This window comes from Rousettus aegyptiacus, unplaced genomic scaffold, assembly GCF_014176215.1.
Source record: "Rousettus aegyptiacus isolate mRouAeg1 unplaced genomic scaffold, mRouAeg1.p scaffold_m13_p_6, whole genome shotgun sequence".
Taxonomy (NCBI): domain Eukaryota; kingdom Metazoa; phylum Chordata; class Mammalia; order Chiroptera; family Pteropodidae; genus Rousettus; species Rousettus aegyptiacus.
This window is the reverse complement of record NW_023416309.1, coordinates 103,313,777-103,329,099: the sequence shown is the minus strand read 5'-3', so window position 1 is coordinate 103,329,099 and position 15,323 is coordinate 103,313,777. Positions and strand designations below refer to the sequence as shown.

The 15,323-nt window shown below is 30.0% G+C and overlaps 1 protein-coding gene across 7 annotated transcripts in view; it reads right to left on the bottom strand.

Moving 5' to 3' along the window:
• TANC2 (tetratricopeptide repeat, ankyrin repeat and coiled-coil containing 2) overlaps positions 1 to 15,323 on the bottom strand; it is a 288,365-nt gene that overhangs the window by 233,606 nt on the left and 39,436 nt on the right. For 6 of the 7 annotated variants that reach the window (XM_016128285.2, XM_016128304.2, XM_016128256.2 and 3 more), the window contains exon 2: positions 9,158 to 9,251. In XM_016128285.2, coding sequence (XP_015983771.2) covers positions 9,158 to 9,224 — 67 coding nt within the window. In that variant the 5' untranslated portion in view covers positions 9,225 to 9,251. Of the gene's footprint in view, positions 1 to 39; positions 118 to 9,157; positions 9,252 to 15,323 lie in introns of those variants that run through there. The other variant, XM_016128294.2, reaches the window with a different exon arrangement.

The window sequence follows — 15,323 nt, the reverse complement described above, 5'->3', positions numbered from 1 at the left end:
TACAGCCACATTCTGTGACTTCCTCTAATGACTTTTTACCTCAAGTTCCATAACAGCAAGAACAAATAAATTTCCTGAGGAGTAAACATCTCAATAGTCAACCACAGATCGGGCAAGCTGATGGGCAGAGAAACAGAAAGAAAAACAGCAGTCACAAAAAATATGACAAGTTTGTGTTTTATTACAAAAGATTTTATAGCTCTATAATAAATAAGCAAAACCCTTTCCTCATTAAATAAGAGTGCATCTTTCTAACCAAATTTGTTAGAACAAGTTAAAGAAGAGGTAAAAAATCATTGAAAAGCTTATGTTGTAATTTCATGGTTTATTAGTGAAATAAAATCTACTGTTCCTGAAAGGAAAAAGAAATTTTTACAGTATAAATATATTTGTATTAAATACAATTGTACGTGTCATTATAGTTTATTGTGAACATTTATTCAGAGCAATAAAGATTTTAATTAATTTCAATGCTCAGTGGATCCCGCCAAAAAACCCACCAGTAACAAATGCTTCTAACAAAGTGCCCTATTTTCACAGATGAACTGATTTTTGCACATGGGTGGTTAAAGAGAATTTAATTCAATCTCAAATATCAGGCAACCAGTATGCTACTGAGTAATAAACGCCTGTTGATGGAAACCAAAAGCACACATGATCTGTAAAAGTAATATCTGATACACTGGACTTCATTAATATTAAAAACTTTGCTTCACGAAAGACTCTGTTAAGGAAATAAAAAGACAATCAACAGACTGGGAGAAAATATCTGCAAACTACATGTCTGACAAAGACAAGAATATATAAAGAACTATCAAAACTCAATACACACACAAACAAACACAAATAATCCAAGATTGCCAAAAGACATGAAGAAAAATTTCACCAAAGACGACATACAGATGGCAAATGAACACATGAAAAAATGCTCAAAATCATTTAGCTACTAGGGCTATGTGAATTAAAACTATGATACCAATATACACCTATCGAAACAACTAAAATAAAAATAGTGGCAACACTAAATGCTGGCAAGGACAAGAAGAAATCCGATCACTTATTTGTTCCTGATGAGAAGGTAAAATGGTATGGCCACGCTGTAAAAGAGGTGGCACTTTCTATAAAAACTAAACATGGGACTAAAATTATGTCCTGGAAATTGTAGTCCTGGACATTTACCCCAAAGAAATGAAAACATATTCACACAGAACCATGCACATTTCTCCATATGACCAGCAATTCTACTTTTAGATATATTCCCCCAAAAAACTGAAAAGAGAGACTGAGATATTTATATGACAATGTTCATGGCAGCATTATTCACAATACCTAAAAAATGGAAATAACTCAACTGTCCATCAACAGATGAATGGGTAAACAAAATGTGGCGTATACATACAAATGAATAATATTCGTCATAAAAAGAAATGAAGTTTTGATACATGCTACAATAGGAATGAACCTTGAAAACATTATGTGAGGTGAAATAAGCTAGAAACAACAGGACAAAATAATATAATTGCACTTATGTGAAATATCTAGAAAAGGTAAATTCACAGAACCAGAAGGTAGATTAGAGGTTATCAGGGGCTGGAGGGAGGGGAAATGGGAATTTGCAACCTAATGGGCAACATAATATATGGAGAACAGTGGTGATGGTTGCACAACACTGTGAACGTAATTAATGCCGCTAATTATATAACCAAAAATGGTTAAAATGGTAAACTTCATGTTATATATATTTTACCACAATAAAAAAAAACTGTTAAAAATCAGTCCATGGCTTGTGATACTGGTGCAGTGTCTAGCAGAAAAGACCATTTCAACGATCAGCAACACTACATCCCCCACAGAAAACAATTCCTTCCTGAGATGAGCTCATAAACAAACCTCATAAAACACATGAGGAAATAATCCACCATGAACAAATCATTAAACATAAAAAATGTTTATGTTTAACATTCTTTATGTGTACCCCAAGCACTTAATACAGCAATGCAAGAAAACGTAAAATCTAACACTTCCATTATCTCTAGTTCAGGTCTCAATCAAGAGCAGGCTCTGATTATTTGAAAATTTAGAAGGTATCTTTTGGTCACAATGGCAGTGTGTCCTATAATGCTTTGAACAGTTCCACAAAATGAAGCAGCTGCTCTTGCCCCATTAACACCATGATATACCTTGCTCTCTGTGACAGACTATCTAGCCTATTTGTCTAACTATGAGACCATGTATTTATTGTTAGTTTTAATACCTTATAAGTCATACTTCCACCAAAATCAATTGCTCTTTTTCATCCTCGGTTATTCTCATTTATTCTTCCATAGAATTTTAAAGTTATTTTACTCAACTCAAAATGAATCTGCTGCTTTCCTGAATGGAACTGCAATAAATTTATGTATAAATCCAGAAATATATCTTTCTATTTATCCTAGTCTAATATACCCCAATAGGTTTCTTTTCTTTTCTAATTGACTATATTCCCTATGCTATATTTCATTCACATCACTATTTTGTAACTATCAACTCGTACTTCTTAATTTCTCCACCTTTTCACCCAGCCCTCCAATTCCCCTCCCATGAGGCACCATCAGTTTTTTCTGTTATCTATGAGTCCGTTTCCATTTTATTCGTTCATTTATTTTGTTCTTTAGATTTCACATGTAAGTAAATTACATGGTATTTGTCTTTCTCTGTCTGACTTATTTCACTTAGACTCTTAGCATAATACCCTCTAGGTCCATCCACATCGTTTCGAATGGTAAGATTTCAGTCTTTTTTATGGCCAAGTAATAGTCCATTGTATATATGTGTACTACTTCTTTATCTAATCATCTACTGATGCGCGCTAAGGTTGCTTTCATACATTAGCTATTGTATATATCACTGCAATGAACATAGGGGTGCATATATCTTTTCAAATTAGTGTTTTGGTTTACTTCGGATAAATACCCAGAAGTGGAATTGAGGAGTCATAAAGTAGTTCTATTTTTAATTTTTTTGAGGAACCTCCATACTGTTTTCCATAATGGCCGCACCAATTTGCAATCCCACCAACAGTGCACAAGGGTTCCCTTTCCTCTACATCCTCGTCAACCCCTGTTTGTTAATTTATTATCAGCCATTCTGATAGGTTCGAGGTGATATCTCATTGTGGTTTTAATTTGCATTTCTCTAATGCTTAGTGACACTGATCATCTTTTCATGTGTCTGTAAGGTTTCTTGTCCAATTTATTCCTGAGAACTTGATGGTTATAATTGTGAATATAATATTTTTCCCATTTACATTTCTAATCGGTAAGTATTGGTAGAGCTGAAAGTGCCAACCACCATGCCAAATTATATTATTATCTCTAGTAAATATTTAGTAGATTCTCTAGAGTTTTCACCTCATTTAAAAATTATGATGACACTGTCCTTTATTTTTCAATGTTTATACTAGTCATTTTATTTTCTTGTCTTTATTGCATAAACAATTTTGAAAAAGAGTGGTAAGAGGAGAAATCTCTACCATGTTTCTGTTTTAAGAACTGGCTTCTACATTTCTTTGTTTAGTATGATGTTTTGATGTTGGGTTTGGTGAAGAGTCTTTATTATATATAAAGCCCTCTTTTTTTATCTTAATAATGTCTTTAGTGGCTGTTCAATTTTACAAAATGCCTTTTCTGAATATAATGATATAATAACATGGTTTTAAAATTTTTTTCTAACTTCAAAATTTCTGTTCATGTTCTGAGATAGAAACATCTTGGTAGTCCTGGAATAAATTCTACTTGTTATAGTACATTATTAGCAAAATATTTATATTTAACAATAAGGTTTACTTACTTTGCTCACTTTTCTATCTGCATCTCTTGCCTTTCTCACATTTATTTTTTATTTTGCTAGGAGACAGCCCTGAGTAATTTTATTTTTCTCTCAACAGCTGTGTTATACTTAAGGTACTTTCTCAGTTCTTGAATACCTAAAACTGACAGTATTTCTCTCCCTCATACTTGAATGATGGTTTATCAAAACAATGACACAATGATACCAAATAATGACATTACTTATATCAAAAGCATATTTGAACTTTTACTAATTACTTTCATGATTTTAAATAATAAAATTATAACAAGACTTCAGAAAAATGGTATATATTTAATTTTTAGTAAATACAGAAACACATATATTTTCGTTATAATCCATAATTCAAAAGAGTCACACGTTTTCTTTTTCACAAAATTTAGAAGTACCTACTCTTACATGCATCAGAAACAATTTTCACATCATAAATCTGAATTAAGTTATAAAATTAAAGTTGATATTCCCATATCCTTAGGGAAGAAACTGCACCTGAGAAAATTCATTTGCTATTACTTGATATAAAATCAAAATATTGAAATATTTATTGAGTAGCACACACAAAAGTTCAGATCAACTATTTAAAAGACAAATTAGAATAGGCAATGCACCTTTATTACAAATGCTTTTCAAACTAAATAGTAAGTTAGTTTCCTAAAACAAACAAAACAAAGCAAATAATTATGTCCATGACAAATGTTACCTTACTAATCTTAAAAATAAGCCATGAACCAAGTTAATGTAAAGAATAAAGTATACATCCAATTATTCATTAATGCCAAAAAAAACCTCTAATGATGAAACACTAATTATGTCATTCCATAAATATATTCTTTCTTTTAATATACAATTTATTCTTGCTTTGGAATTCTTGCGTTGGAGTATGTTTGAAAAACCATACGGTTCTCTAGAAACAGGGTTCTTTCCATACAAAATACAAATCACTATTTTTGTAACTACTCTAACTTACAACTACTCTAAATTATAAACATTTTACAAGAAAAACCACAGAGAAAAATAAATACTAGACTAAGACCCCCCAAAATCATTATTGATATAATTAAATACCTAGTAAATCAAAGGAATTATCTTTAATGCTACAGTAGGACCTTGACATGTATGGAGTTAATAATATGATATCTACTAAAGCGGTAGTTACTGAAAAGTCTAGAATACAATAATTTGTAATTTTGCTAAAGCACAAATCTGATGCCTACTTCTAATAAAGACAGAATGTGGAAATGAGTCCCTATTGGTACTCAAGTCAAAAAGACTATCCAGTATGTGCATCTTAATATGACTTTATTTAAAGTTTTCTACCAGTTCTCTTTTATGAAGTAATTGTTGTGAAGTGAGAGAAAAATGCAAGTTCTGGTGTCAAAAGTGAACAATTGAAGACATCTAAGAAAATCATAATTCTAGGCCAGAAAATAAATTTTAGATAAACCATTTCTTTAAATGTCAAATTGGGAGGAGGCAGCTTGGATCCCTGACATATTAAAGTGTGTGTGTACACACATACACACAACCAAAAAGTAACCAGAAGAGTGGTGTCAATTATTATTTGTCTTATGCCAAAACCAACTGATGTTTGGGAGGCACAATAACTAAATGCAATGCAGTTCTCTGGACTGGATTCTGGAATAGAGTGAGGGCATTAAGGGAAAAACCAATGAAACCCAAATAAAAGTCTGGAGTATAATTAATAGTAATATACCAACATTGGTTTCTTAGTTTTAAAAAATGCACTGTAGTAATTTACGATGTGAAAATTAGGTAAGGAGTATACAGACATTCTCTGTACTATCTCTGTAATTTTTCTGTTAAACTACCACTAACCCAAAATAAGAAGTTTATTTTAAAAAATAACTAGTACAGAATGAAATAAATAACATTAATAAAAATCAAAAGAAAGAGACAATAGGAAAACACACATTTAGAGTTCCCAGACACAGATTTGAAGATAGATATAAATATAGACTTACTATGTTCAGGGTGATAAGAGACAAGATTGAGAATATTAGCAAAGACTGGAAACCACAAAAAGACCCAAATGGTATGTACTTGCAGATTGCTTTTAAGTTGTAAGGGAGAAATCAGTATCCATATAGAAGAAAAACTAGACAGCACCTTTATTTGGTCATCAAAATCACTAATGAGTGAAAGGTGAACATTGTATGCCTCCAGCTGTGACATCCCCAAAATAAAACAACATTCATTTATGTGTAACTGTCAGATACATAACCTGAATCTAATCATAAAAAAAAAAAAAATCGAGCACACCCCAAATTAGAAATCTTCTAGGTTTTTTAAAAAAGAAAGCTTTTAATTTTTTGAAAAAATCAAAAAACACTGAGAAACTGTTTTGAATTAAATGAGAGTAAAAAGATGTGATAAGTAATGCAATACCTTATCTTAGACTGGATCTTAAAAAGTAAGGGGGTAAATTCTATAAAGGAAATTACTGATAAAACTTGGAAATCGAAAGGTAGATTGAATAAAAAGTTTTGTATCAATGGTCAACTGTGGTTATGTAAAAGAATTTCCTTGTCCTTAAGAAATACACACTGAAATTTTTAGGAGTAAAATGGCATGACGTATTTTACTCTCAAGAGATTTAAAAAGAGTGAGTGCATGAGAGAGGTTGAAGTAGGGGAGAGAAGCAAACAGTATGTGTGAGAGAAACTGGTAAAGTAAATGCAGTAAAAAGTAAATAATTTGTGAATCTGTGGAAGGGTAAGTGGAGTTCTCTGAACTACTGCTGCAACCTTTTAGTAAGTTTAAAATTATTTCTAAATTTAAAAAAATTAAAGAAGCAAATGGAAGTTCTAGAACTGAAATATATAAAAACTAAAATTAAAAACTGAAGATGGTTTCTTAACCATATATACCAATTGTATACCAATATATACCAAATTAGATACCAATGAAGAGTGAATTAATGAAGTGTAAGCTAGACCAAAATATAGAAAACATAGCATAAAGCATATAGAGACAAAAGAATGTAAGAAACATGGATGACATGCATGTGGGCTATCAAATGTATAACTGGAGTCCTACAAAGAAAAGAAAGAAAATGAAAAAAAATTAAAATTTGAAGAGATAATGCATAATAGCTTTCCAAAAGTGATGAAAGACATTAAGCCACAGATTTAAAATACCCTAAAATATAAATAAATGGAAGACAATAATAGATAAAAAGAAAACCACTCCCATGCACAGCAATGTAAATCTAGATTAATAACAAAGAGAAAAAAGACAGATTGCCTTTAGAGAGGCAGTAATTAGGCTGACAGTTGAGTTCTCAACAGAAATAATTCAAGAAGCCAGAAGACAATGAATAGAATATTTAAAAGTGTTGAAAGAAAATAATTGCTAACCCAGATTCTACTCCCAGCAAAAATATTCTGTAAAACAAGAAAAGCAAAATAAAGACATTTGCAGATAACAAAAGCAAAGTAAATTTACCACAAGAAAATCCCAATTAAAGAAAATTATAAAGAGTGTTCTCCAGACAAAAAGAAAGATTATCCCATCTATAAAATGAGGGATGCAGGAAGGAATGAAAATCAATGAAAAGGTCAAATGTAAGTAAATCTAAATGACAGTGACTACAGAAAACAATAATAATGTCTTGTAGAAATTAAAATACACATAGGTGAAAGGAATCTAAGGTTCTTGCATTGTCCAAGAAGAGGGTAAAAGTATCAATTGATATCAAACTTTCATTGATGTTTTAATCTTTAAGGTGACCGCTGAAAGAATTATAATAGGATTAAACTTCCAAGTCAAGAGGGGGAGATACGGAATAATGACAAATGTTTTGATCAATCTAAAATAAAGCATGAAAGGAGAGAAAAAAAATCATAGCACAAGCAGGATAAGTATAAAGCACACAGTAATATGCTACATATAAACCCAAATATATCATTATTGAATCAGTGTAGACAAACCAATCCTTAAGAGAAAATACTTGAATGAATAAGTAAAAAAAGAAAACTCAGCAATGTGCTATGAACAGCATAACATAAAGAAATGTTTAAAGGAAAAGAATGAAACAAATCATACCTTGCAAACACTAATCAAAAGAAAGCTGGGATAGCTATCCTAATATTAGACAAAGTCAACTTTCAAACAAAAGGCAGTATTAGAAATAAAGAGGGACATTTCATTATAGTAAAACAGTCAATTCACCAGGAAGATATGGCAATTTAAATTTTAATAGATCTAATAGGACAGCTTCCAAATTTATAAAGCAAAAACTATCAGGAACTAGAAGAAATAGTTCCACAATCATAGTGTTGGAGATTTAATCTCGCCTTCCTCAGTAAATAATTTTTAAAAAATAAGTGCCGGTATAAAAATATTTGAGGACTACCACTAACAAAACTGACCTACACTGCATTCAATAACTACAGAATCCGTATTATTTTCAGGTGCATCCAGAACATTCACCAAAATTGATCATATGCTGAGCTGTAAGGCAAATCTCAATAAATACCAGAAGAATAAAACAATACAGGGTAGGTTCTCTGATAATAGTACAATTAAGTTAAGTTAATAATTAGATAACTAGGAAATCATCAACTGTTTGTTTGGAAATTAACAATCATACTTTAAATACCTATGGGTCAAGAAATCGCAAGAGGAGTTTAAAAATATTTTGAAGTGAATGATATGAATATACTGCCAATGGAAACTTATAAAATGAAGAAAAATTAGAAAACTGAAAATATTAAAAGAATATAATAAATACCTACAGCCCATTAATAGAAAACAACCATTTAGTACAATTCTCTTTAATATTTTTTCCAAAAAAAGTATTTATATAGTTTTGGTATATTTTAACCTTAAAAACCTAAAAAATACCCCCTTATTTTTAAACAAATGTTTATAAACTTTATTTTAATGACTGCAAAAATCTTCAATTTATATTTCATCTTCTTTACAACCCATTGAGGATGGTTCCTATTTTTACGGTCTCATTCCTCAAAGAGTAAATAGGACTAAAATAATTTCACATGTTAATTCAAAAATTAAATTTAGATGTAGAAGGTTTTTAATAAGTAGTACGCAAAAAACACTCTTTACTCATTTATCAGAAATAGATGTTTTTTCACATACTTTACCTGACTTTACTGATGAGTATTCAAGTGTTTCTAAAGAATATGAAAGCCTGTAGAAATGTAATTTTTTCTAAATTAAATAAACCATATAATGTACAAATACATAAAGTGTTGTAGCATTAATCCAGCTCTCTAAAAGAACTTTTTTCTAAAGTATCACACAGAATAAATGTAGCAAAGTCACTTACCACTTGATCTATTTTTACGACTTGATTTCCCTCCAGTAAGAAGCATCTTAAGACTATTCCGAAACATGGTTGTGCTGTTCTAGTACTCACAAAACTGCAAAATAAAATGTGAGAAAATACGTTAGAAAACTTAATTTTCTATTCAAAACACTACCAAGAATTAATTTTAAATGTACTATCAGAAATTATGTTTAAGGATTTATCACAGAAATTTTAATTATATAACAAAAACATTTAATTAACAATTTAATTAAACATTTAACTATTCCTTTATAAGTATATTATAAGACTTTGAGTACCATAGGAGATAAAGGTAGATATGACTGAGAGGACACAGAAACAGAATGAGGTAGTTATAAATACAGTCTACCTCTTCATTTGACTCTCCATTTCTTGGACAATTTTCCCATATTCCCGATCCACACACCTAAATTTTAAGAGACTAGCAACTGCATATTTTCCTTTGGTTAAGCCAGAATGCCACCTCACATGACTACTGATACACATGAATCAGTGTCTTTCCTCTCTATGTCCTACTCCTATCAAAGAAAAATCCTTCGAACTGTGCTTTGAATTATGTTCTCCTTCACCTTCTCAAGAACTTTTATCCAAAATTCATCTTCCTTCTCTCTCTCACACAACTTTAATTTTTTTTCTCTTTACTGAATCGTTCCAATCATAGCATAAACATGTTAGTATGCCCTAGCCAAAATCAAATAAGCAAGCACCTCTCTTTATTCCCACATGGTCTAATTACTACTCCTATATCCTTGCTCTTTACAAAAAAATTCCTCAAAAGTGTTGTCAGTACTTAGTGCCTCCAGCAGAGTGAACAGAGCAAATGTGAAATAGATTAGAGTTTAATAGAAAACATCCAAACCAAAGCACAGAGAAAGGCTGAAAATATAAAAGAGTATAAGAGGCATATGAATTCCACTCAAAGGTTCTAATACACATATCACTGAAATCCCAGGAGGAGGAGAAAGAAAATAAGAAAGAAGCATCTGAAGTGATAACAACCAAAAATTTTCTAACATTAATGAAAGACATACAGCCATATCTTTAAACATCTAGAGAAAAAAAATAAACACATTTTAAAAAGCGACAATCTATAGACTGACAGATAATTTTCAATAGAAACAATGAATAGCAGAAAACAGTAGGATGACTTCTTAAAAATTCTGAAAGAAAACAGATACCAATCAAGAAATCTATTCACGGCTAAAAATATGTTTGAAAAATAAAAATAAAAATAAAGCGATTTCAGAAAAAGAAAAAAATAAAGAATTTATCAGTAAAAGAAATACAAAAAGGGAATTCTTCAAACAGAAGGAAAATGATATTAGGAAAAAAAATGTAGAAATGCAAAAAGAAAGGGCTATAGAAAAAGTTACTATGTTGGTACATATAAACAATAACAGTAAAAAATATTACTAGATTGTTAAGTTTAAAATATATGTAGATTTAAAATGTATGACAACACTAACCAAAGGCAGGAGTAGGTAAATAGAGTTAAAGTTTCTAAGATATCTGCATTGTGCAGGAAGTGGCGGAAGTAATAATTTACATTAGACTGCAAAAACTCAAAATTCATGAAGTAATTTCTAGGATAACTAATAAAAGCTAACTGAGGTGAGAAAAAGAATTATTAAAATATTTTATTGAGCCGAAGAAGGTGAGAACAGTACATGGGGATAAAATATAAAACAAATAGTAAAATGTTAGCTTTAAACTCAAATTATATCCGTAATTATGTTAAATACTTGCTCCTCTAAAAGACTACTTATGGACACTTATGGAAAGACTACTTTTGGAAAGACTGAATATAAAATGATTGGAAAAGATATACCATGCAAAAACCAATTAAAGGAAACTGGCATATTATGCCAATATCAGACAAAGTAGACTTAAGGCAACAAGCACTTCTAAAGATAAAGAAAGACTTCATAATAATTAAAAGGTCCTACTAATAAGAGGATATCATAATTCTAAATATGAATGGACCCAATGACAAAGCTTAAAAATATATAAAGCAAAAATATAAAGACTAATAGATGATATCGACAAATCTAAAATCACATAGAAGACTAACACACCTTTGTCAATAGCTACAAGATAAGCAGACAAAAAAAATTTACTAAGGTATATGAGATTTGAAATACATAATTAACCAACTAAACTTGATAAATATAGCATGCTCTTCCATGTAAAAATAGAATATGCAAATGATACACAAAACACATATCAAACAGACCATATGCTGAGTCATAAAGCAAGTCTCAACAAATTTTAAACACTTTAGTCTTTGAGAGTATACTGTCTGGCTACAATGCAATTAAGCTACACGTGAATAATTTTTAAAAATCAAGAAAATCCCCTACCATTTAAAAATTAAGTGTTGCACTTCAAAATAACACAAAGGTCAAAAAGTAAATAAATCACAATGGAAATATTAAAGTATTTGCAATGAATGATAATGAAAATACAACTTATGGAAATATACAGGATGGAACTAAAGCAATGCTTGTAAATGAATAACTTAAATGCATGAATAACTTAAATGCATGTAAACTTAAATATCTAAGCTTCTACCTCAAAAGTTCAAAAATGAACATCAAATCAAATATAAAGAAGTTAGAAGGAAACAAAGAGTAAAGAGTATAAATGAAAACAATAGAAAACATCCACAATAAATAAAATCAACAAAGCCAAGCACTGCATTTCTGAAAAGCAGTAAAATAAACCCCTAGGCAAAGCTGACCAAGAAAAAAAGAGACATTAACAAAATCAGGAATGAAATAAGGGACATCATTTCAGATAGTAAAGGCTTTTTAAAAATATAAAGATATTATTAACAACTTTACACTAAATTTAATACTTTATATGAAACATTCTTTGAAAAATGTAATTTACCAAACACTATAAAATAGTTATCAAAACTCTTTCCACAAAGAAAACTACAGGGCCAGATTATTTCACTGGTAAAGAATACCAAACATTTAAAGAACAAATAACACAAATCTTAAAAAATTCTTTAAGAAAACATAAGTAATGCTTCTCAGCACATTTTATGAAGGCAATATAATCTTTATCCCAAAACCTAACAAAGATTACAAGAAAAAAAAAATTACGAATCACATACCTCATGAACATAAGGCTCAAAAATCCTTAATAAAAGATAATGAAAACTACAAAAGTTTGCTACAAAAACATCAAAGATGACCTATAAGTGGCGATATACCACATTCATAGATTGGAAGGTTCAATATTGTTAAAATGCCAATTCTCCCTATATTGTGCCAAAGAGATAATGCAATCTCAAATTCCAGCAGGCATTTTTTTCTTTTTGTAGAAATGGAGAAGCTAATTTTAAAATGCAGAGACATAAAAAGAGCCTAGAAGCAATTTTGAAAACTAACGAAAAAGTTGGAGCACTTACACAACCTCAATTACTGTACAGCTCCAGTAATCATGGCAATGTTACTGGCAAAAGTATCATCAAGTAGATCAATGAAATAGGTAGTCTAATAATAGACCTACATTTATACCATTTGTTTTCAACAAAGTCATTAATGGGTAAAATCTTTTCAACAAATAATGGTGGAATAAATACTATATAAAAAAAATTAATCTTAATCTGTATTGCACACTATACATGAAAATTAATTCATAATAAATCATCAAAAATCACATAAATCCTAAAACTATAATGCTTTTAAGAGAAAACAAAGGAGAATGTCTTTATTACTTAGAGATAGACAAGGATTCTTAGAACACATAAAGTAATAACCATCTAAGAAAAAGTTGATAAAAATCTGCTCATTAAAAATAACACTAAGAAAATGAATAGGCAAATCACAAATTGAGAGAAATTGTTCGCAAAATATACATCTAACACAGAACTGTTATCCAAGATATATGAACAGCTACAATTCAATATTAAAGAGACACACATTTTTTAATGAGTAAAAAATCTGAACAGACATTTTTTAAAAGAAAGTATATGAATGACCAACAGACATATTAAAAGGGCTGAGCATTATTCGTCATTGGAGAAATACACATTACAATGAGCTACCTCTATACTCCCAACAGAAGAGCTAACTCTTAAAAGCCCAACAATATCAAATATTGACCAGGATAGAAAGCAAATGAAACTCTTAATATATTGTTTTAGGAGTGTAATGGTACAACTGCTTTGAAAACAAGTCTAACTGCTTATTATAAAACTGAGCATATATGCAATGCATAACACTACGCCTTACATATTTACCCAGGAGGACAAATTAAAATGCATGTGCATAAAAATATCAGTACAGCAATTGTCATAGCAGATTTATTCATAATAGCCAAAAAGTAGCCTAGGTGTCCATCAACAGGACAATGGATAAACTGTGAGATTTTCATACAGTGGAATACTACTCAATAAAAAGATATGAACATTCATATATTCAACAACATAGATAAATCTCAAAATATGCTGAGTGAAAGAATATTACATAAAAGTATAGGCAGTAATCTATGGTAGAATAAAATCAGAATGTCTGTCTCTGAAGGGGAGGTGTGAGGATTAACTGAGAAAGCATGAGGAAACTTTCCAAGATGGTGGTAACACTCTGTACCTTGAGGGAGCTTGGGATACACAGAAGTATGTGTCAAAACTCAGCAAATGTTCCCATCAGAGTTATGCATCACATTGCATATAAATTTTACCTCAAAAGAATAAAGTAAACAAATACTGAATTATATTTAATGATATTCATGTTTAACTGCTGAGAGGAAGGTATACTGATGTCTCCAATTACTTTGAAATGCATCAAAAATAAGAGGAAATAAAGATGGAGAAATGGGAAGGTAGATATGAAATAAAGCATTTATAGCAAAATGTTAACAGTAGATTCTAAGTAGTGGGTACACATGTGTTAAAATTATGTTAAATTTCTGCATGTTTGAAATTTTTTATTTAAAGTAAAAACATATTCCCACAAAGGAAACTCTAGGCCCAGATGATTTCAACAATGCATTCTACCAGCATTTAAGGAAGAAATAATACCAGTATTATACAACTTGTTCCAGAGAGTAGAAAACTAGGGAACATTTCTGAACTTGTTTTCTAAAGATAGCACAAGTTTGATAACAAAAGACAGGAAAGTTGTTACAAGAAATAAATATTATAGACTTCTCTGTTGACAGAGATGTAAAAATCCTTAGCAAAATGTTGGCAAAAATAAAATCTACCAATATATTGATCAGGATCAAGTGGGGGTTTAATCTGGAAATGTAAAAATGATTTAACACATGAAAATCAATATAATTTACCACGTTAACAAGAGAAATAAATCATATTATCAATACATAAAGCAAAAGCGACTGATGTCGATGCTCATTCAAGATTTTTTTAAAAACTTGCACAAAACTAGAAATAAGAGAAGTTCCTTAATATTGTAAAAGTGTAGCTTTTTAAAAAACTATAGCAAACATTATATTTAAAGGTGAATGAAAATATTCCCCTGAGATTGAAGAATGTGACCACTTATTATCACCACTTGCCCTAAATATGTTCCTGGAGGTCTTAGCAGGTAGAAAAAGGTAAGAACAAAAAATAGAAATTATAAAGAATGGGAAGAAAGAAATAAAAATGTCATTTTCACAGACAATATAATTCTTTACTTAGAAAACTTCTTATAAAAGAATTTAAAACTAATAGAATTAATAAGAGAATTTATCGAGGTTACCAGATATAATGTAAAACATAAAGACATAAGATGAACACCATAAAATAACTTATCTTTTTTATCAGTGAAGATAAATATGGTAAATATATTTCAAACATTTATGATTTGTTTTATATATTTGTCTTGAGAACTATTCTTAGTTTTCGTCCCCCTGATATTACTTTATGATACGGAGAAGAAATTCTAAGTTTAATGAGTATTTAACTTTACTAATATTTCAAAGACTTGAAAAATTGTGTTATATGTAAAGATATATATGAAATATACTTGTTTTAACATATACCATTTCTTTTTATTGATATAATTAACAATATATTAATTTCATACGTACAACAAAATGATCAATATACATATTGTGAAATAATCACAATAAGGCTAATTAACATCTGTCACCATATACAGTTACAGAATTTTTTTCTTATGAGAACTTT